The sequence below is a fragment of the Bidens hawaiensis genome, unplaced genomic scaffold, assembly GCF_021521415.1.
Source record: "Bidens hawaiensis isolate Kalapana, Puna unplaced genomic scaffold, B.hawaiensis_p1.1 tig00001575_1, whole genome shotgun sequence".
NCBI lineage: Eukaryota > Viridiplantae > Streptophyta > Magnoliopsida > Asterales > Asteraceae > Bidens > Bidens hawaiensis.
Window position 1 is genome coordinate 1,092,981 of NW_027491088.1, and position 22,455 is coordinate 1,115,435.

At 34.1% G+C, this 22,455-nt stretch overlaps 1 protein-coding gene and 2 pseudogenes across 3 annotated transcripts; 2 read left to right on the forward strand and 1 right to left on the reverse strand.

Moving 5' to 3' along the window:
- The first annotated feature begins 9,547 nt into the window (after positions 1–9,547).
- Positions 9,548–11,056, forward strand: LOC143587319 (cytochrome b561 and DOMON domain-containing protein At5g35735-like). The gene is made up of 3 exons (XM_077068639.1): positions 9,548–10,290; positions 10,384–10,638; positions 10,734–11,056. The coding sequence occupies exons 1-3, from the start codon at positions 9,679–9,681 to the stop codon at positions 11,022–11,024; spliced, it is 1,158 nt and encodes a 385-aa protein (XP_076924754.1). The 5' UTR covers positions 9,548–9,678; the 3' UTR covers positions 11,025–11,056.
- A 65-nt stretch (positions 11,057–11,121) lies between these two features.
- On the reverse strand, positions 11,122–14,490 carry LOC143587325 (putative MO25-like protein At5g47540; annotated as a pseudogene). The gene is made up of 11 exons (XR_013144868.1): positions 14,368–14,490; positions 12,879–13,040; positions 12,682–12,799; positions 12,535–12,609; positions 12,358–12,451; positions 12,213–12,272; positions 12,016–12,081; positions 11,790–11,888; positions 11,667–11,711; positions 11,485–11,587; positions 11,122–11,414 (listed from the first exon to the last, which is right to left on the reverse strand). The product of XR_013144868.1 is annotated as a putative MO25-like protein At5g47540 (transcript).
- Positions 14,491–16,637: 2,147 nt separating this feature from the next.
- Positions 16,638–21,437, forward strand: LOC143587337 (threonine--tRNA ligase, chloroplastic/mitochondrial 2-like; annotated as a pseudogene). Its single transcript, XR_013144873.1, has 8 exons — positions 16,638–17,081; positions 18,014–18,160; positions 18,277–18,424; positions 18,522–18,775; positions 19,150–19,527; positions 19,572–19,880; positions 20,707–20,907; positions 20,994–21,437. The product of XR_013144873.1 is annotated as a threonine--tRNA ligase, chloroplastic/mitochondrial 2-like (transcript).
- The last annotated feature ends 1,018 nt before the right edge of the window (positions 21,438–22,455 follow it).

Consider the following 22,455-nt stretch of genomic DNA (forward strand, 5'->3'; position numbering starts at 1 on the left):
GCAGTTACTTAAGGGAAGGTGATAAAATTTTACAATTGATATGCCATAAATACTTTGACTTTTCTTAAAAAATTATTCACTTATTTTGTTAACATTTAATTTTGTCTAGGTCTGTACAGCAGGTGTTGTAACTTGGGTTCTAATGTATGTACATTGCTTACTTTAGTATGTTTATCTGATTTAGTGTCGGGTGTTTAGGCTATTGCTACATGTATGTTTATGGTTTAGCCTATATCTTTCGTTTCTCTGGTTCGTACAATGTCTAGAATTCACCATTTTGTTGCCATCATTCTTTCTTAGGTTATTTGACATAGTGTCAGATCACCCTTTTAGAACAATCACTCTTTTGTAACTATGCTTGCACTGTTATATAAGTAGGTCAATCTTTTATAAGAATGGCAACTAAAAAACTCGAAGGCATCCATTTGTAACAAAGCCAAAACCAAACAAGTGATCTTTTGTAAGTATCACAAAAGCTACATAATCATGTAAACATCAGTATTTTGTGTAAATACATCCTAAATAGATTTCTTATAAAGACACGATAAATAAAACACAGGGATATTATTAAAAAGGTATAGAACTTAACGATATCAATTCCAATCAATGTGTTTGACCCAATCATCAAGTTGGGGTTCGAACGTCTGAAGAATATAAAATCCATCTTCTCGTACTCTCCGTTAACACTCCATGTGGGGTTGTAAATGAGCACAATAAGGTTGAGTTTATCCAATCGGCGCTTATTTATAGACATAAAACTTGCTTTGATTCCCAGCCGCTTAACAACATCCCCTAGATCGTCATCTGAGTGACAGTGAAATCGAAGATTGTTTACATCGGTCTGGATATGAACAACACCTTTAAAGTAATGCATTTCATGTCGCCATAGCCGCTTAAAACATTCGCATAGTCACAAAAAGATTTAGTAACGCGATGAAGAAAAATAATAGTTTTCCCATGAGAAAATTTGATTTGCTTAAACTATGCATTTAAATAAAACTAGATTTGATCTGACTTATATAGTGTTTTTAGTTCCTACATAATATTGTTTCTTAGTATTACGTTACACTTACAATACACTAATATCATATGATATTTATTGTCATCTATATCACATTATGTTAAAAAGGTTCATATATTTTATTATATCACATTTTTTTAAATCAAATCGAAGTTTTATATAATTTACTATAAAACGATTACAATAAAGTGGCAGGCAAACGGGCAACAAGCTGCGCCGCAACCCCCTTTTGAACAGCAAAGCCAATCCTGCTAAAAACGAAGCTTTGGGACCTAGAAGCTGAAGAGGTTCCGTGTACGACGTTACCTAATATTACATCGCGTCATAACTTTACATTATGCAGAGGTGCATTGCGTTACAGAGTCAAGTTATTCTATAAATGGTAACAAAAATGAGAAGTGTGAGAAGTCATAAATAATTGACATGTGTCAAGTGAGGACCAAAATAAAAAGGGTATAGAGGTAATTATACACATTTTCTCTCTCCACATGCAAAACACATGTTAATACCCGTATCATTTTAGAACGTTTATAACTTTTTCGTATAATATTTTTTTTTTAAAAATTCATCATAATAACAAGCGTTTTTTTATCTTTAATATGAGTATGATTTTTGTTATATAAAGTTTAAAACAAAAATCACGTCATTATGTCTTTTCGCACACCATTGTGTCTTTTCGCACACCATTGTGTCTTTTCGCTTATCATTGTGTCTTTTTTCATCATTTTGTATTTTCGCACACCATTGTGTCTTTTCGCTTTTCATTGTGTCTTTTTTCGTCATTGTGTTTTTTCATCATTGTGTCTTTCAACTCATCATTATGTTTTTTTAAATACTAATAACACCGTTGTGTAATAATAATATGTAAAAATAATGATAAAATAACAACAAATTATCTGATACATAAAACACAATGATTAATACATGTTACACAATAACTTGAAACGTAAAACACAATGGTGAATACGTATAACACAATGACCTAAAACGTAAAACACAATGGTGAATACGTATAACACAATGACTTAAAACGTAAGACACAATGGTGAATATATATAACACAATGACCTAAAACGTAGGACACAATGGTGAATATATATAACACAATGACTTGAAACGTAAACACAAAGGGAACAACATATTACACAATGACTTGAACGTAATATACAATGAACGCAATACAATTTTTTCTCAAATTAAAAGAATTTGTCATATGTCAATCCGAATAAAAGACAATGAACGTATTACACAATGACTAAAAGTTAATGACGAACAAAACGACACAATGACGTAACCTTTGTTTTAATTTTTATCTTTGATATGAGTACCAATTGAAAAATATAATGATCAAAATCTATAATAGAATTCATACGAAAACTCAATTAAAAGACACCATGAACAACAAAAAAACACAATTAAAAAAACCCATTAATTTTTTTTATTTTTATGGTGATTTTTTTTTAAAAAAATTATATAGTATGAAAAAGTTGTGGACATTTTAAAATGATGGGGGAATTGACATGTGTCTTGCACGTGGAGAGAGAAAGTCAACAAATGTGGGTTATTACCTTCATGCCATTTCTGTCAATTTTTATCTATTAAATTAATATCAACCATTCAAATATAAGATCAATAGACTGGATTCCTTCTCACTATTTTCATTTTTGTTGTCCTTTGTATTTTAACTTTCCCTTACTGATTTTGTAATATATTACTTTGCATTACATCACAGACATGTTAAAAGTAGAGTATGTTGTAACTTGTAATATATCGCCTTAATGTCCTTACATAGTTAAACAAAAACAAGAAATATTATAATTGTATCTCCAAATATTTTGTAAATGTGATAAGATAAGATAGATATATTATTATACTAGGTTAGAACTAGCGTGATACACGGATTAATAAAAAATATATAATAAAAAAACATATGTAGTATACATTGTAATGATAAAACAAAAACGATAAATAAATGATAATATAAACAATTACAAACATTTTTTATTAATATCATAAAATTACCAATAACATACACGTAATAGATATTAGTGTTTTGCAGTAGTTAACAAACGTTACAAAACTTTAAAGTTTTCTATTGGTAAGCTTTCATGCATGGAGACTATCTATAATATATATAAACGAAAACCAAAAAATCATATGTGTCGCGATGTGGTCGCTTCCCCTTTTTTGGAGTCATCAGATTTGCTTGATTTTTAAATGGAGGCTTCTCATGCATTTGACCCGAATTCATGGGTATGGGTTTTACCAAACCCAGGTATTCCTTAAATGGGTTATAACATCTCATTAAATTAAAATTTATTCTTACCAAATTATTGAGGTAAAAATCCTATAAAATAGGATATACTAAAAATTAATATCTTATTTATTTTAAAAAAGATATATATATATATATATATATATATATATATATATATTATTTAAATTAAAAAACCAATCTGATAGTAAAAAAAAAATAAACGGGTCTTGGGTCTCATCAAAACATAAGTATATTATTAACTTTTATAAATATTATATATAATTAAAAAACCAATTTTATAGTAAAAGAAATAAACGGGTCTTGGGTCTCATTAAAACCATATAGTTTTTAAATCGGGTTATAACATCTCATTTATTTGTTAAACAATTTATCATCAAGCCATAAGTATATTATTAACTTTCATACAATAAAAAAAATATAAATGCAAAAAATAAATAAGTATTAGAACAAATAATATAATACAACCACCGTAATACAGGGGATAAAAACTAGTGTATATATATATATATATAGGCCATGATGTATAAAGTTATATAGAAATTTGAATAGATCTCTTTAATTTCAAACCAAAATAATAGAATTGGAGAAGTCTCATTTCATAAATTGGATTTAAGCAAAGAACCAAAAGGGTATAATTAATTTATCGAAACCCATGTTTTTACCAACGATCTCATATGAATGTTTTAATTTTGTGTTGCATTCAATAAACCGATACCCATGTTAATGAATATCGATTGAAACAAATGTAAAAAGAAGAAATAAAACAAAAATTATAATTCTAATATAGAAGACGAATGCAAAACAGACGACGATTATTAACTGAATATGTATAGTCCAATCGCATTTATACTTTTTATTAAGGTAAAATAATTATAGAATTAGTGAATTAGAAATCCAAGAGAAACTGCAGTGTAAAGTCAAAATTGGTAAACTCATGGATCTAAGACAGAAAGCAAGAATAAATTGGGCTGTCGAAGGTGATGAAAACTCGGCATTCTTTCACGGTGTTATTAATTATCATAATAAAACAAATAAAATACATGGGCTATGGTTTGAAGACAAATGGGTATCGGATCCCAGTGAACTAAAAGCGGGAATCAAAAGCTTCTTCGAAAAGAAATAATCGGAACCAGTTCGAGATAGGCCTATCTTTTTCAACACGAAGATACCCAAGTTATCCGAAAGCGAGGCTGAAATGCTCATCGAGCCGTTTTCAAGTGAAGAAATTAAAAGGGCGGTTTGAGACTGTGGTGGTGAAAAGGCTCCAGGTCCTGATGGTTTCACCTTTAAATTCATTAAACGGTTTTGGGGTTCGCTTGAACATGACTTTAAAGATAAGTAATGGATGTAATTCGAGCTTTATTACGCTTATTCCCAAGGTGGCAAAAAGTTGAGGACTACCGACCTATTAATCTAATTGGTTGTATTCCGAAGTTGATTTCTAAGGTTTTGACGAATAGATTGAAGATGGTTTTGGGTTCAATTATAAGTGAGGAACAGTTGGTTTATGTAGTAGGGAGAAAGATTACAGAAGGGGCCCTTATTTTAAATCCTGGTGTAAAAAAGCAAAGAAGAAAGCAATGATTTTCAAAGTTGATATCGATAAGGCCTTCGACTCGGTAAATTGGAGATTTCTAGATTCCATTCTTTCACAAATGAGGTTTCCGGATAAATGGCGTCGTTGGGTTAAAGGTACACTTCAATCGGCTCGTTCTTCAGTAATGGTTAACGGTTCTCCAACTTCGGAGTTTGATACTCTTAGAGGTGTACGACAAGGTGATGCACTTTCGCCATTTCTCTTTATCATCGCAATGGAAGCCCTAAACGTTTCAATGAAAACCGCGTGTGTGGAAGGCTTATTCAAAGGTATTCAGACACCGAGAGGAGGCCCGCTTATTTCACATCTATTCTATGCAGACGATGTTGTTTTTATAGGAGAATGGTGTTCCTCCAACATCAAAAACCTTAATCGTATTTTGAGGTGTTTTTATGTGTCCTATGGTTTAAAGATAAACTTGAAAAAAAGCACGTTGTATGGGGTAAAGGTGGATATGACCATGGTGGAAGAATTGGCAAAGGTTTTGAACTGCAAGTCAGCTAAGCTTCCATTTTTGAATGTCGGATTACCGGTTGGTGCAAACATGAGTTTAAGTGCTAATTGGAAACCTATTTTGGATAAATTTGATTCGAAGTTGTCCAAGTGGAAAGCTAAGTCGCTATCTTTTGGTGGTCGTCTTACACTTGTAAAATCGGTTTTAGGAAGTTTGGGGTCATATTATTTTGCATTGTTCAAAGTTCCTACTAAAGTATTAAATAATTTAGAGAGTAAACGGAGAAGATTTCTTTGGGGCGGAAACGAAGAAAAAGACAAGATATGTTGGGTTGCATGGCAGAGGATAGTTTTAGATAAAGATAGAGGGGGATTGGGTGTCGGTAGTCTAAAGGCTGCCAACATCGCTTTGCTCGCAAAATGGTGGTCCAATTATAAAAATTATTCGACGGCTCTCTGGGTTAAAGTTGTAGCCTCAGTACACTTGGGTCATAATTCGTGGGCGATTATCCCGGTTAAAAAATCAATTTCCGGTACTTGGAAACAGATTGGGAAGCTTGAGCTTGAGGGTACTAATGAAAGAATGATTTTGGAGGACAGGTTGCAGGTACAGTTGGGCTTGGGGGACAAAACTTTGTTTTGGATAGATATGTGGGCTTGTGAGGAACCTTTGAAGTATAAATTTCCTCTGTTATTTTCCTTGGAGAGTAAAAAAGATGTGAAGGTCCACGATTGTTACAGTATGGTGAATAAAGAATATAAATCGATCTGGAGATGGAGTCGATATCCTAGGTCAGCCCATCAAAAACGAGAGAAACAGGCCTGCGACGACCTGTTGGCTAGCCTGCGTCTCAACAGTCAACCTGATGTTTGGGCTTGGGTCGAGCCTGTCGGTTCAAAGTCCTTCTTTACTGTTAAAGCATTGAGATGGCAACTGGATAATCTTGGACATCAAGTTGTGGAGTTTCAGTGTTGGTTAAAGTGGGTACCGATAAAGGTTAATTGCTTTGTTTGGAGATTAATTTTGGATTGTATTGCTACTAAACTGGCACTGTCATATAGAGGAGTTGATGTTGGTGGAATTTGTTGCACGTTATGCAGTTTACATCCAGAGACTGCCTCATATTTGATGGTAAAATGCCCGGCGGTTAAGGAAATTTGGTCTATTATACATGATTGGGTAAAGGTACCAAAACAATATGGTTTTGATTCGATACGAGAAATTCTTGAGTATCCAATCAAACACAAAATAAATAAGGAGGAATGTCATGCGGTACAAGAGGTTTCGGCAATTACTTGTTGGGTGATTTGGAATGCAAGGAACGAGAAGACATTCAATGGCAAAGATTTCTCGCTAGCCAAGGTGATAAACGACATCAAAATAACTTCATTCTTTTGGGTAAAGCATAGGAGCAAAAAATCTTCACTAGATTGGAAGAAATGGTGCAGTTTTAACTTTGTTAATTTTCCATTGTAGAACATTTGCTGCTTTTGTTTCTTTGTTTTATTTTGCTAAAATATACTTATTGGGATTCTTGCTTCTTGTGAGTCCTTGTTTCGGTTTTTTATATATATTGACCTTTCAAAAAAAAGATTGAATGTGGTTGCTTGACCGGTATTTGTGACAAATTGAGTATTAAAAAACCTTATTCATTACATGTTACTAGGATTAAAAATTAAAATATTGGTTTAATTAACTTGCTAACACGCCTTTGTTAATTAATTAACAATCACACGCATGTGGCATCTGTCAATTAATTTGAGAAAATTACGGTTCGAATATGAGGACGACACCTTTCATTTGTCTCTTAGAAAACGTAAAGATGAAAAGCATACGCAACTTTTCTATTTTCTTCAGATTTAATCAATCAATTATTATTTTTATTTATTTGTATTTATGAATAGGGGTATAGCTGGTGAACTATTATATACATGTAACATACTTTAAAGTAAATTACATACTTTAAAACATATAATATGTTTTAAAGTATGTAATTTACTTTAAAGTTTCATGAAAATGGGCAACAAGGTACGTCGCAGTTTTTGAATAGCAAAAATGTTTCTATTAAAAACGAAGATTTGGATCCTAGGGGACGAAACATTACTATGCACGACCAGTTGAATCCTATTCAGGATCTCCACCGCCTCCTAGGCTAGAAAACCAAATGTATCAAAAGCAAAATGAATACACGTGCTGATTCTCTAAACACGTTATCTCATTTTTAGCAAATTTGCTTATTTCCGTTTTCAATACAGCCTAACCCTAACAAACTCATTAGAGAAATGACCCTTTTACTCATAAACTTAAATAGGTATTTAACCAATCACCATTTTATGCCACTTTGATGTGTGCATTTTAACTAACTAATTTGGAGTTACTTTGACCATCTTTAAATTTTAAAACACTTAGGGTCTGTTCGTTTCAAGGATTTGTAAGGAATTCTAAGGAATGGAATTTTAAATCCCATGAATTGATATGTTCGTTTCATTAAATGAAAGAATGAGAATGAAAACTAAATCCCATCAAATCCCATATTTCATGGGATTTTAAAATCCCACCTATTTGAAAGGATTGTTAAGGATTTTCTTATTAACAATAAAAACCCCTTCAAAAAAAATTCAAAAAAATTAATAAAAAATTCATAACTCAAAATATAAATCAAAAACGAAAAATGTAAAAAAACTAAAACGTTTCCGCCTTTGCCCTCGTTCTTAAAAAAAAACCAAGAATGAAGAAGATTCCAATTTCAATACATATTAACCAACCAAACACATGATAGAGATTCCCAAACATTCCATTCCATTCCATTCCAATTCCAATTCCAATTCCAAATCCTTTAAAAAAAGTCCGTGAAGCGAACGCGCCCTTACAATCTCCACAACTTAATAACATCAATATATAAACACTCAAATCATTTCATTTTTTAATACAACTATTCTTTTTAAGCTATATTTGAACATTTGATATATTACATACACAAACAAATTCTTTTTAAACATATTTTCTTTCGTGCTCGTGCACTCAAATGAAAGATGCATAAATAGAAATATGCTTTCTTGTCATGTTTTTCTTCTAATAGAAAGGCATTCAAATTTTTGGTAGATGGACTTCTTGAGATCTTGTCATAATTCCTTTGTTTTATTTTAAATTTAGTAACTTATGAATATTTAATGAATCTAAGTTGTTGTTTTCTCTACTTAAAAGACATAGAAGACTATGTTTAGCATAGAAGACAAGCTTGAGTATGTAAAGTATAATTTCGATTGAACAATGAACATGTAAATTGTTGCCCCCATCTTTTAATGAATATTATGTCATCTTACATATGAGTGGATTCTTTTAGTATAATATAAACACAACACACATTACAGATATACATCTCGTTATATTAAATTTATTTTTCAACTTTCTTTGTTAACAAAATTTTGTGAGTGTTGGTATGAGGGTTAGGTATGAAAAACAATCTAGTTTATTGACTTTGGACTTGAAAGGTTACTTACTAATAGTTTATGGGAAAAGAAGGTTAAAAGAGAATAATCCATATATATTTTTTAGACTTTTCAATTTCATATATGACAGTTCCTCATTCATTATAAAACGTTCATAGTTTTTTTTATATAACATTTAAGATAAAAATCAATGATGACTTTTCATACTTTTAATTTTTCGTACACTTCTCGTTGCAACTTAACCCAAATATAAATAATGGTTTGCTCTATTATTTTTAATAGGTTTCTAAACTCAATTAACATAGAAGACTACATTTTTTGTATTAAAAACAAACACGTGAAAATGAATAAAAGGGTTTATATTTATATTGGACAAGTTAGGTCATAGCCCATATGCGTGATGGTATTGGTGGGTGGTAGCATTAATCAGTCACGAATGATGGCCTAGACAAGCACCCGTAATCCACGATCCACTTGTTATTTTATTAATTATTTAATCTATTTTCAACATTAAGAAAAGGTAACGTTCATTATTTAATTATTACATATTTAATAACTAAATCATTTGTATTTTACTATTTTATACACACATGCTTGTGTTTCAACTTCCAACTTACAATAATCTTTCGTCTTTTCTTATGTATATTTCTTCTTCAGATCAAGAACAGGTCAATTCAACTCTTTTCTCCACTCTCTCTTTCAATATATATATATATACACACACACACACACACACATATGTTCTATGAATCTATTTGAATACTTGATCACTTGCATCAACACCATTTACACACAAAACAACATTAATCCCATCTCTTAAAGACTCCATTTTTATTTGTTATTTTTTATTGATTTACAATACCCATAAAGATCCATCAAATGGGTAAATCATTTCATCCAATCTTGTGCATTTTAATTTCAATCTTGAGTACCATTTCTTATGCTCAAGATTGCAACGCATACACATTCTCAAACAACAATGTGTATGCAGCATGTGTCACCTTACCTGGTCTAAACTCACACCTTCACTGGAACTACCACCCCACCAATGCCACCGTTGACTTGGCATACCGGCAAACCGGAGTCACAAACCCCCAATGGGTGGCTTGGGCAATTAATATTGGTGGGTCAGGTATGGTTGGAGCACAAGCTCTTGTGGGCTTGGTCAGCTCAAATGGGTCAGTTCAAGCTTACACGTCGTCGGTTACGGGTTATGCAACCGGGCTGCAACCGTCCGGGTTGAGTTTTGATGTGCCTAGGATCAGGGCGGAGATGGTTAATGGTGATGTGGTGATCTATGCAACTTTGGTGTTGCCTGCTGGCAGGATGAGTTTTAATCAGGTGTGGCAGGTGGGCCCGGTCACCAGCGGAGCGCCTGCGGCTCATCAGATGGATTCTGCTAATAGAAATTCGGTCGGGACGGTGGATTTTGCTTCGGGTCAGATCGCTGATGGTGGCAATGTTGACGGTTCACGGAGGCACCGGAAAAATGTAAGATATTATTTCAAGATTCAAAATCTTTAATGAAATTTGAAAGTCAAAATGCCCCAACTAATCTGGTATAAAAAAATAATTTAATTACAGACACATGGAGTGTTGAATGCTATGAGTTGGGGAGTAATGATGCCAATGGGAGCCATGGCTGCGAGATATTTAAAGGTGTTCAAGGCGGCTAACCCAGCCTGGTTCTACATCCATGTTGTGTGTCAAGCCTCCGCCTATATAGTCGGTGTAGCCGGTTGGGCCACCGGGCTCAAGCTAGGCAGTGACTCAACCGGTATCCAATACAACACGCACCGAGACATTGGGATTGCCTTATTTACCCTTGGAACCATTCAGGTATTATTCTCACAAATCACCATCTTGTTTCGTTCTATCTTAAAATCAAAATTAAAAACCACAATTTAAACTTAATAAACTTGGTTTGCACTTAGGCATTTGCTCTGCTACTGAGGCCGAAACCTGACAACAAATACAGATTTTACTGGAACATTTACCACCACAGTATAGGGTACACCGTGATCCTCTTAAGCATTATCAATGTGTTCAAAGGGTTTGATATTTTGGACCCCGAGAAGAAATGGAAGAAGGCTTATATCGGCATACTTATCTTCTTGGCAGTTAATACAGTTATGTTAGAGGCTTATACATGGTTTATTGTGTTAAAGAGGAAACAGGAAGAGAAAAGCGAATATGCAGGCAATGGCTACAACCAGTCAGCTTAGAGGTGAGATCAGCAGCTAGATAATCTTATGTTCTTTGTTTTCGTGATTTGTAATTTTGTGTTTTGGATGAGTTGTAATTCTTTTGGTGGTATATACATGTATCAACATTTGATGATATGAATCAAAGACTAAAGTGCAAATTTAGACCATGGAAAACAGCAAAGCATCTAAATTGTAGTCTTTAACAACTATGCCTTCATATCATGGAAAACGTAAATATGCAAGCTTCAATTCTACTTGGTCCCAACAAATATAAAAGGTTACCAAGAGGTTAGTCTTAACAAGCGATTTCTTCGCATTGCTTTGAAGTCGAGCATTGTGGATCTTTTAGCTCAAGGGTGGCAATTTCCTTCACCACCTCAGCTTTGTCTGATTCAAAATGTTCACCAGCTGCAAAGGGATTATAATTTTAAGCATCTTGTTACAGTAGCATAAACTGAAATAAAAATCCTTTTTGTACCTTTTTCAAAATTGAATTCGCTAAAAAACTGAAGCAGCTTGTCTCTGTTTGCAATCAACACTTTCACAATCTCTCGAGGCTTTCTCTGGTTAGCAGGAAAAAGCTATTCCAAAGGTCAATAGAACCCATTAAAGAAAACATAAATCCAAATACAATCAAACAATAATAATATCCATTATTACCTTGAACACCTGGAAAGCTTCTAGCTGTATGGTCTTGTTTGAATCCTAGAGGATGAATATAGTCAACTGTCAGCATGCATTGTAGAAAAAATATGAAAATGAACATTAACGAATAATAAATACCCTAAGAAGATTCATGAGAATTCTCATGTTGTCCAATGAGCACACGTATCGAATCATCACCGAGGTTTATGAACGATCCAATAACAATGCTCCCAACAGCTGAAAAGAATTGCAGACTCGGTCATAATCACAATACTAGATTTAATAAAGGCTATTCAAAAGAAAATAACACTAACATATCTGACAGAATATAGAAAAAATGGTACTCGTAAGTTGTAAATTATACCATGACAGCATTCCTTCTGCTGATATAGTTGGGAGATTGTAGCAATAAGTTGTATTCTTGAAAGAACTGCACAAAAAATATAGTTAAGAAATCATGAAACCAAGGGTCAATATGTATAATGATTGCATAAAAGAGTTGCCGATATTAAAGTTTGAGATGAAACTTCTGTATGAGTTTCTGGTGGGTCAACCACTCACCCAGTCAAAATTTTTGAAAAGAAAGTCACAAGCAGTTGTCTTATGCCTGGTCAATAGCTCCTGAAACAAGGATGAAAAGACGGTCACCATGCAGTCCACAACACTATTACAAACATAATATGTAAATTTCACACTTATACTTAACTCTAAATGTTGTTGTTGCATCTGATGCAATCTCAAAATTTGGATCTTGCATGTATCGAAAGAACAGTTTAACGTGATCTATCTCCAGAAAATACCTGTGAAACAATTCAGAAGTTAGCTAACAAAATTATAGCAAGAAAACTATAGAAAAATACTGGTTTTGAATAACGATACGTACTTTGCAGCTACTTGATGGCGGATACATTCTCTTAAAATTGCACCATATGATATCGCAAGCTCCGGCTCATCACATCTGAAAACTGAACATATTTAGATTAACTCACACCAGATAACAAGAAACATACTACTGTAGCAAATAGCTCACCCTGGTAGCAGCATAGTCAGAAGGGCTGTATTGCCCTCCAAATTTTTAGAGGCAGATAATGTCCATTCACCAGTTGCCTCTGCATATTTGCAATCACATGCGTGATGTCTTGACGCGTCTGCATCATACCAGGCTCAATATTTTAACATTATGAACACCAAAACACATATTGAAATAACAATTAAATCATCCCATACCCCAGGGTCCAAATGAGGAAAGAATGAAATTAGCATATGACACGTGTCTTCTTTGAAGAACTCCTGTGTCAACTTCACACAAGCCTCTTCTACGGGTTCTACCCGTTCGTCTCCATAAAGAACCGTCCTCATTTCAAGAATCACTTTCCTTACTTCACAAATCTGCACCACAAATGTGTATTTCAAAAGAAGTCATAAATATTAACCATAGATCATATATGAGGATACTGATTTTCAAATTTATGCTAATAACAAAATATATGAGTGAGCAATAACCGAGCCGTTAACCAAACCGAAAACCAATGAAACCGAACTGAAATTAACCAAAAGGCGGTTATCGGTTATTTTTTGTACACTCGGTAAACCGAAATTAACCGAACAGAACTATTCATATTTTCATCTATATCTAGCTTTTATACCTCCATGTCATGTATTTCACATGTTCTATGCCACCATTTCATGTATTTATACCACCATTTCATGTATTTATATCATATGTATTACCAAGTAAGAAACTTTAGCCAAAATTTGATTGCCCAAATTTGATTTTGGTTATAAACTGAAATTAACTTAATCAAACTGAAGACTGAAAAAAAATAACCGAATAAACCGAACTGATTAGCCGAAAACAGGGGTGGCAGCTGTTGACACGACCAGAAACATGACCGAACTTGACATGAAAAAAAAGGTTCTGAGTTGACTAACACAGCCCGCTTAAAAACAACCCGTTTAAAAACAGGTTGTTTTCGGGTTGGCTAACATCGTGTCGGGTTTAGGTTGACCTGTTAAGTCGTTAACCCGTTTAAGTAACTAAAATTAATTATATTTTTGTTTTTGTTTATTACATTTTCCGAATATACTCTTGCAAGTTCCAGCCAAATTTCATGATTTTAAATGGGTGCAAACGAGCTGGCTCGAGCCCGAGCTCGGCTCGTTTCGAGCTTTATTAGTAGATTTTGAAGCTCGAGCTCGACTCGGACTCGGCTCGTTTATAATTATAATTATTTTTATATATTTTTTTCTATTATAATATTATGTATAAAATAATATGTATTATTTAGTTATTTTTATTTATTTTTTAATAACATTATATATATATTAATTAATAAATATTAAACATATATTTTAAAAAATTATATAAATGACAGGCTCGTTTAGGCTCGCGGTTAAACGAGCTTACTTTTAGGCGTGAGATCGGGCTTGGCTCTATCGAGCTTTTTAATGAGCCGATCTTGAGTAGCTCGCGAGCATCTTGGCTCGTTTGCACCTCTAATTCTAATTATTTTTTTAAAAATAAAACAAATCATATTACTCAACCCACTAATCCCCCAACCCGACCCAATTAACAGTAACCCAATTGATTAATTCGGTTGAGGCTACTAACCGAACAGTACCCCCCCCCCCCCCCCCAAAAAAAAAAAAAAAGAATATAATAACTCTAGACATAATCCCTAATTACAAAACTTAACAGTTCTGGACAGAATTAAACCTTCTGACGGCGTTTGGATTCACGAACAGTAGGATTCGGGGCGGCATACGGCAGGAGGCGACGGAGATCAACCACGAGCTCCGCCGGGGTGCGAGGCTTCGATTTGAAAATCCCCAAATTCATTGGTGCGGATGATTAGGATTAGGATTTTGGAATTGGATGGTGAATATATATAGGACCAGTGTTGGATTAAACTGATGATTGTTATCGCATGTGATCTGACAATTGAGGATTTGTGAGTGAAATTAGGGTTTGGATATGCATGAATTTGATGTTTAAATGATCTGATAGTAGTAGCAGTAGCAGGTGAAATGAGTTTGTTGATAATAATATATCCCAGATTTAGCGGGAACTAACGAACTAACTAACTAACTACCTAGTTTCCACGTGACCTTTTGTTTATTATTAATTTGTTATTTAATTAACGTGATGAAAAAAATTAATTAAGAATTTATAAGAAGATAATCACTGTTTCAATGTTAGGAATGGCGTTTTACAAATTAAACTAGTTTTTTTTTTGTTTTTTTAAGTTGAAGCCGATTATATTTACTTATGAGTTATGATTCGGTCAAGGTGGGTGATACGTCCGCACCGCGCATTAATTATACAACCACTAACGTTTCGACGGATTTTTGAGTCTATCTGTTTGCCTCACATTTATTTTAAGTGATATCTTTGTATAACAATTTAACAACTAACTCGTCTTTTACAAAAAAAATAAATAAATAAATAAAGGAATCTGGATTACACATGAATAAAAGTGTGATCTTTAACCTCCTTTGTTTCTATATTCAATGGAAGATTTAAAAATCCAAAGGAAGTGTGGTGCGCATCATTGTAAACCTTGTAATATGGGCGATTTTCGTGAGCATTTGTAAGAATATAGGCACTAACAACGTTATTAAGAAACTTAAAGTACTAAGCATTGTGAAGATTAATGACACATAAAATGATGATCATTATCTTTTTAGTGAGACACTAAGGCGTTGTAACGATAACCACTATTTTATTAATGAGACGTTGTAACAACGATCTCTATAGGCTTAGAGATACGATTTTAGTGAATGCAAACTCTTGATTGGAAAATGTGAAGTTTATATAAGACATATGTCAACAAGTACTTAAACTACTATACATGAGAGGTGTAATCACTTGTTTCTTTATTTGTTTACTTGCAAATATCATAACTTATCCAAGGGTTCAACAAAGTTGTTTCATACTAAAACAAAGTTAAAAATAACAAATACACCCCTCCAACAACAACAAACATTGCTCTCGAGTTTGATTTTCTACAAACAAAGTATAACATTAGAATAGCAATAAAAACTGTCATACGTAACATTTTCACCAATAATCTAATTTGATATACACCCTTGAAAACTTGCCTTTTATAACTTTTAATATTTCTTTGATAATTAGGATAACCAGACATATTTGTCCAACTTGAAATTTGCTTAGGAATAGTAAAAGTTGGCAATTAAGCGTTATCGTTAAACATGATCATATCTTATTCGTAACAATGCAATGTTAATAAATTTATTGCTTTCAATCGTTATATTCACTTTAATTCTACAATTTTAGGAACTCCAATCTCATGTCATTTTCTCATAGATAATGTGCAAGTCTAGTAAATCATGTCTAGTCCACTCATTAAAGTTAAATTTGCATCATCCCTTCCCATCCAATGTGAGTTTTTTCACTCTTCTTACCAAAGTTATCATCTGTATCCACTTTATATGTCAAATCATCTCAATTTCCATCCCTTATGTTATCAGAGATACAAGTCATCCTTAATCTTCCCGTAAGACTTCATTTCTTTTCGGTCCATCCACATGTGCCCACAAATCCACCTTGGCATCACTATCTTTGCCACCTCAAGTTCATATGTGCGTCTTCTTAATGACCAAACAATTAGTATTATATAACACAGTCGGTCAAAATCGTGGCGTTGAAGTACAACCCTCAAAATTTTCTCATTTAATTTTGCTAGAAACCTTTTTGAGCCCTTTCACACGATATTTATATGGTTATTTTCCACTTACACCAGCCCGCTTGAACAAGGCATACTACATCATTGTCTAAGTCTCTGTTATTCTGGAGTCTTGAACAAATGATCCTAAATACTTAAACTTGGTTGTCTATAAAACTAATCAACCCTAATTTGGATTCCATCTTATCTTTTGCATAACTATAAAGTTACAATAAAGTTACTCGATTTAAATATTTTATACATTTTTAATGCAAATTTTTAACATAATAAGTTGTATTTTCTCACAAATCTAACCTTAACATGTTTTCTAGTTAACATTCATACCAGGAACAACCTGGTCCACAAATCCTCAACCAAGAACAACAAATCTAAACATCAAGAACCAGTTCAGAAACAAACAGCCATGTTTGTCCTGCACAAAATGGCTTCATCATCATCCTGCCACCCACTCTTCATCTCATCTCTCAGATTCTCAACAACCCATTCTTCACCTTATTCATCTTTCCTATTCAAACCCATCTCCAATCGCCCAAAGTTTCAATCTTTTTATCTTTTCAAGAAACCCCATTACCGCTTCTTTTCGCCGGCCGCCGTCGCCACTGACCCTGCTACCGCCGTCGCAGCCGATGACCGGAGTGTCTCCGACGAGGTTATAAAGGAGGCTGAGAAAGTAGTGCTTCCTACTAATGAATCGTCCAATACACTCCTCAGGATTCGTCATACTGTAAAGTCACTTCCTTTATAATTATTATTAGTGTTAATTTAGGTTAATAAAGATGGATTTTGACTTTTGGAAGTCAAAGTTACAAAATTTGACATGGGTTTTGTTAGATTTTGTAAGAACATTTAGCAATCTAGAAATTATAATATTAATTAGTGTAACAATCAGAATCTATAAGTTTGAAATTAATCATGCTTGGAACCATTATATCATCTATAAGTTTCGCCGCATTTGATCACAATGCTCCGTTCGTTATGGCTTGGAACAATTGGGTCCCAAAAAAGGTTAACATCTTCGTTTGGCTGGCGGAGATGGATCGTATTGCTACCCGTGAAGGCCTCACATTTTGGAGCATTCCTGTTGACTCAATTTCTTGTCAACTTTGTGAGGATTACACTGAAAATGCAGCCCATCTTTTCACAACTTGTCAAGTTTCAGTTCGGGTTTGGCAGGCGATTAGTTCTTGGTGTAAAACTCCAGTCATTCATGCTTTCTTGGTTCGTGACCTTTTATCCATTCACAAAATTGCTCCTTTGTGCTCTAAAAAGAAAAAAAATTCTTCAAGGCGTTATCATGGCACTGTGGTGGAGTATCTAGAAGGCAAGAAATGATGCAGTTTTTGAAGACAAGGCGCCGTCAGTTTCAAAGTTGTTGGAAGACACCAAATCCTTGTCGTTTTTATGGATTAAAAATAGATCTTCGTTTCATAGCTTAAAATGGAGTGAATGGCGTAATTTTTCTTTATAATGAAAGTTGCTGTTAAAAAAAATCATGCTTGGAGTTTGACTTACATTAAGTCAACTACATCTAAAGGGAAATTACTGCAAATTAGTGTGTGTATCATTTATGCTTTCTTTTATGTGTTTGTTCATGTAAATGCACGGATGATTGATCGGTCATTCGGTCTAATTTGTTATATCTATGTATGGATGCAGTGTGCTCATGTGATGGCAATGGCGGTTCAAAAAGTGTTTCCAGATGCTAAAGTAACGATTGGTCCATGGATTGAACACGGATTTTACTATGATTTTGATATAGAGCCGTTGACCGATAAAGACCTCAAGAAGATTAAAAAGGAGATGGTAAGTCATTGAGCATCAGTTATTTTGTCATATGTTACTCTTTCGCTGTTAAAATTTGGAAAGTATTAATAAATTGTTATTTCAGGGTACGTAATTCACTATTTAATCATATGCAGGATCGTATCATCGGTAGAAATTTACCACTAATCCGAGAAGAAGTGACTCGAGACGAAGCTGAAAAAAGAATTACTGCCATTAATGAACCGTACTAACTGGAAATCTTGAATGGTATCAAGGAAGAGCCTATAACCATATACCATATTGGTAACACTCTTCTTACTTATTTGACGCTCATAGGTCAAAAGTCAGCACCTTTAACCGTTGTAGTTGACTTTTAATTGTGAACTAATCATTGTTTTAGGTAATGAATGGTGGGATCTTTGTGCGGGCCCTCATGTTGAAACTACTGGAAATATTAATAGGCGAGCCGTACAACTTGAATCTGTTGCGGGTGCGTATTGGAGAGGAGATGTGAATAAACCTATGCTTCAAAGAATTTATGGCACCGCGTGGGAGAGTGAAGAACAGTTAAAAGCATATTTACACTTTAAAGAAGAAGCTAAACGTCGCGATCACAGACGTCTTGGCCAAGATCTTGATCTCTTTTCCATACAGGTAGTTAGCCTTAAACCCTGAACACTATATTTTATAAAATAATATATTTTTATAGGCATCTTGGCCAATAACTTGATCTCTTTTAGTCAGCCTGAAACCTTCAGCCCTGAACCTTGAACCATAACATTGTATATTTTCAAAAAGATAATATTTTTACAGGAGTCTTTGCCAAGATCTGGATCTCTTTTAGTCAGCCTTAATTCCTTAAAACCTAAACCCTGAAGCATAATATTTAATATTTCAAAAAGACTATATTTTTACTGGCATCTTGGTCATGATCTTGATCTATTTTAGTCAACCTTACACCCTAAATCCTAAAAAGTGAACCATAATATTTTATATTCCAAAAAGATTATATTTTTATATATCTACAGGATGATGCTGGTGGAGGGTTAGTTTTCTGGCATCCAAAAGGAGCTGTCGTGAGGCACATAATCGAAGATTTATGGAAAAAAGTTCACACAGAACGGGGTTATGATCTTTTATATACTCCCCACGTAGCAAAGGCGGACCTTTGGAGTATTAGTGGTCATTTGGATTTCTACAAGGAGAACATGTATGACCAGATGGAGATAGAAGAAGAACTTTATCAGCTTCGCCCAATGAACTGCCCCTACCATATTTTAATTTACAAACGAAAACCTCACTCGTATCGTGATTTCCCAATTCGGGTTGCAGAGTTAGGCACGGTTTATAGATATGAATTATCTGGAAGCTTACACGGGCTTTTTCTTGTAAGAGGCTTCACTCAGGTAAACATATATATCATTTATTTTGTCTCTTTGTTGATTTATAGGATGATGCACATATATTTTGCTTAGAGGATCAAATTAAAGATGAAATCAAAGGCGTCTTGGATCTTACCGAGCAAATGTTGCTCCAATTTGGCTTTGACAAGTATGAAGTCAATCTTTCGACTAGACCCGAGAAAGCTGTTGGTGATGATGATATATGGGTCAAAGCAACGGGTGCTTTGAAAGATGCATTGAATGATAAAGGATGGGCTCATGAAGTTGATGAAGGCGGTGGCGCCTTTTATGGCCCGAAAATTGATCTCAAGATTGAGGACGCCCTCGGTAGGAAGTGGCAATGCTCTACCATACAGGTACTTATGGGCGGACCATTTTATGTTTTATTTTATCTCTAATTTGTAATTGAAAAACCTGCTAGAAAGGTAACAGGTCAAAATGAGTCAAACGGATTAAAAATGTTAAAATTATAGAAAATTAGACCAAAATGGTGTCGGGTCAAGCCAATCCGACCCATTCACACATTTTGACCCGTCTCCCAACATGTACTACCCTGGAATAAAGTTGTGAATGTTATCATCGTAATCAAACAAGATTGTTCAAGATTTACCCCAAAATTATAAAAAAACTACACAAAACTTGTGTTGGGTCAACCTGGCCTGACCCATACCACATTACACATTTTGACCTGTGACTCAACTCATCTTACCCTGCAATACAGTTGTGAACTTTTATCATGGTAATGAAACAAGAATGTTCAAGATTTTAACCCAAATTATTGAAAATTAGACCAAAACGGTGTCTGGAGTCTGGACAAGCCAAACATGTTAATAAAGTTGTGAACTTTATCATGGTAATCAAACAAGAATGCTCAATATTTCAACCCAAATTATAGAAAATTAGACCAAAACTGTGCCAGGTCTACCTGACCCGTACAAAGTTACACAATTTGACCTGTTACCCAATTTGTCCTACATTGCAATAAAGTTATGAACTTTATCATGGTAATCACAGAATATTGTTCAATATTTTAACCTAAATAATAGAAAATTAGATCAAAACTGTGTCAGGTCAACCCAACCCGACCCGTAGAAAATTACACATTTTGACCCTGCCCTGCAATAAAGTTGTGAACTTTATCATGGTAAATTGGTAATGAAACAAGATTGTTTGTTTTTGTAGGTCGACTTTAACTTACCACAACGTTTCGACATCACATATATTGATTCAAACTCAGAAAAGAAGAGGCCCATTATGATTCACGGAGCCGTTCTTGGATCTTTAGAGCGGTTCTTTGGTGTACTTATCGAGCATTACGCTGGTGATTTTCCGTTGTGGCTTTCTCCAATTCAAGCTCGAATTCTACCAGTCACTGACACACAGGTAGTCAAATCAAGTTTGACTTTTTGTTAAATGTCTAAATTAGCATTTAGATTTAAGATTATAACAAGGTACTGCTATCTTTTTAGCTTGAATACTGCAAAGATGTTACTGAGAAGATGAAAGCTAGTGGGATACGCGTTGAGTTGTGCACGGGTGAGCGGCTGCCAAAGCTTATTAGAAATGCAGAGAAGCAGAAGATACCGTTAATGGCTGTTGTGGGGCCCAAGGAGGTAGAGACACAGAGTGTGACAGTTAGATCTAGGTTTGGTGGAGAGCTGGGAACGATGGCGGTTGGTGATTTTATCAGCAAGATCAAGGAGGCTGTCGACAATCGAACTGTTTGACACACTGTTGTAAATCAAGATTGTTTGGGTCAACTGGTTAGTTATTGGTTTTGATAGAAATACACAATGTAATACAAGTACAATCGAATAATAACATAATTACTGTTGGTTGATGTTCATCCAATCAAAGTTAGTTATCAACTGCTAGATAGAGAATGATAGTGTTTTGGTACAGAAATGTCTAGTTTGATGAGATAAGTATAAAATAAACTTATGTGCTTATTTGGACGTTGTATGGTAGCCTCTTAATGATTTTGTTAAGATGTTATCTCTAAATTAGTCAGAGGTAGAGTGTGTTTGTTTACACCTCTTAATGGCTCAAGGAGCATTTTAATTAGAGGTGGCAAATGGGTTGGGTTGGGTCGGGTCGAACGAGTCATGGGTTGAAATGAGTCATGGGTCAAAACGAGTATGAGTCAGAATGAGTTTGGGTCAAAACGGGTTAAAAAATGGTTGTTTTGGTTTGGGTCGAAATAGGTTATGGTCGAACCGGGTTTTGAGTTTTTTTTTGAACGAGAATAACGGCGGAAAAAATTTAGTTTTTTTAGATTTTTCGTTTTTTATTTATATTTTAAGTTATGATTTTTTTTGAATTTTTTTGAGGGGTTTCCTATTAAGATAAAAAACCCTAAAAAAAAAAAATTTCAAAAATAATAATAAAAAATTTATAACTCAAAATATAAATCATAAACAAAAAAAGTAAAAACACTAAAATGTTTCCTACGTTTTCCTCGTTCCATAAAATTAAAAAAAAAACCCACCTAGAATTGAACCGAAACCGAAAGAATCGACGAAAATGAAACAAAGAAACAAAAAGCCAAAACCGGACCACATCAATCGAAATCGAAAGAATCAATCAAAACGAAACTAAAAGAATTCAAACCGAACAAAAAACAAAACTGAAAAAACGAACAAAAACGAGTCCAGAATCGACCAGAAAGAAACAAAAGAAACCAAAACCCAACACGTCACGGGTGAAAGCTCGTGTTGGCTTGAAACCTGAACCGAACCCGTTCCAATCTGAAATCCGTTTCGTGCCGAAACCTGTTTTGTACGAAAACCCGTTCCGATCCGAAACATGTCACATTTCCTTAGGACACTAACCCACATCGACCCATTTCTTTAAACTTGTCGACCCATTTTGACCCGAAAATAAAAGGATGCCCGAGTGTTAATTAGGAAGATCTAATATATTTTTTGACAA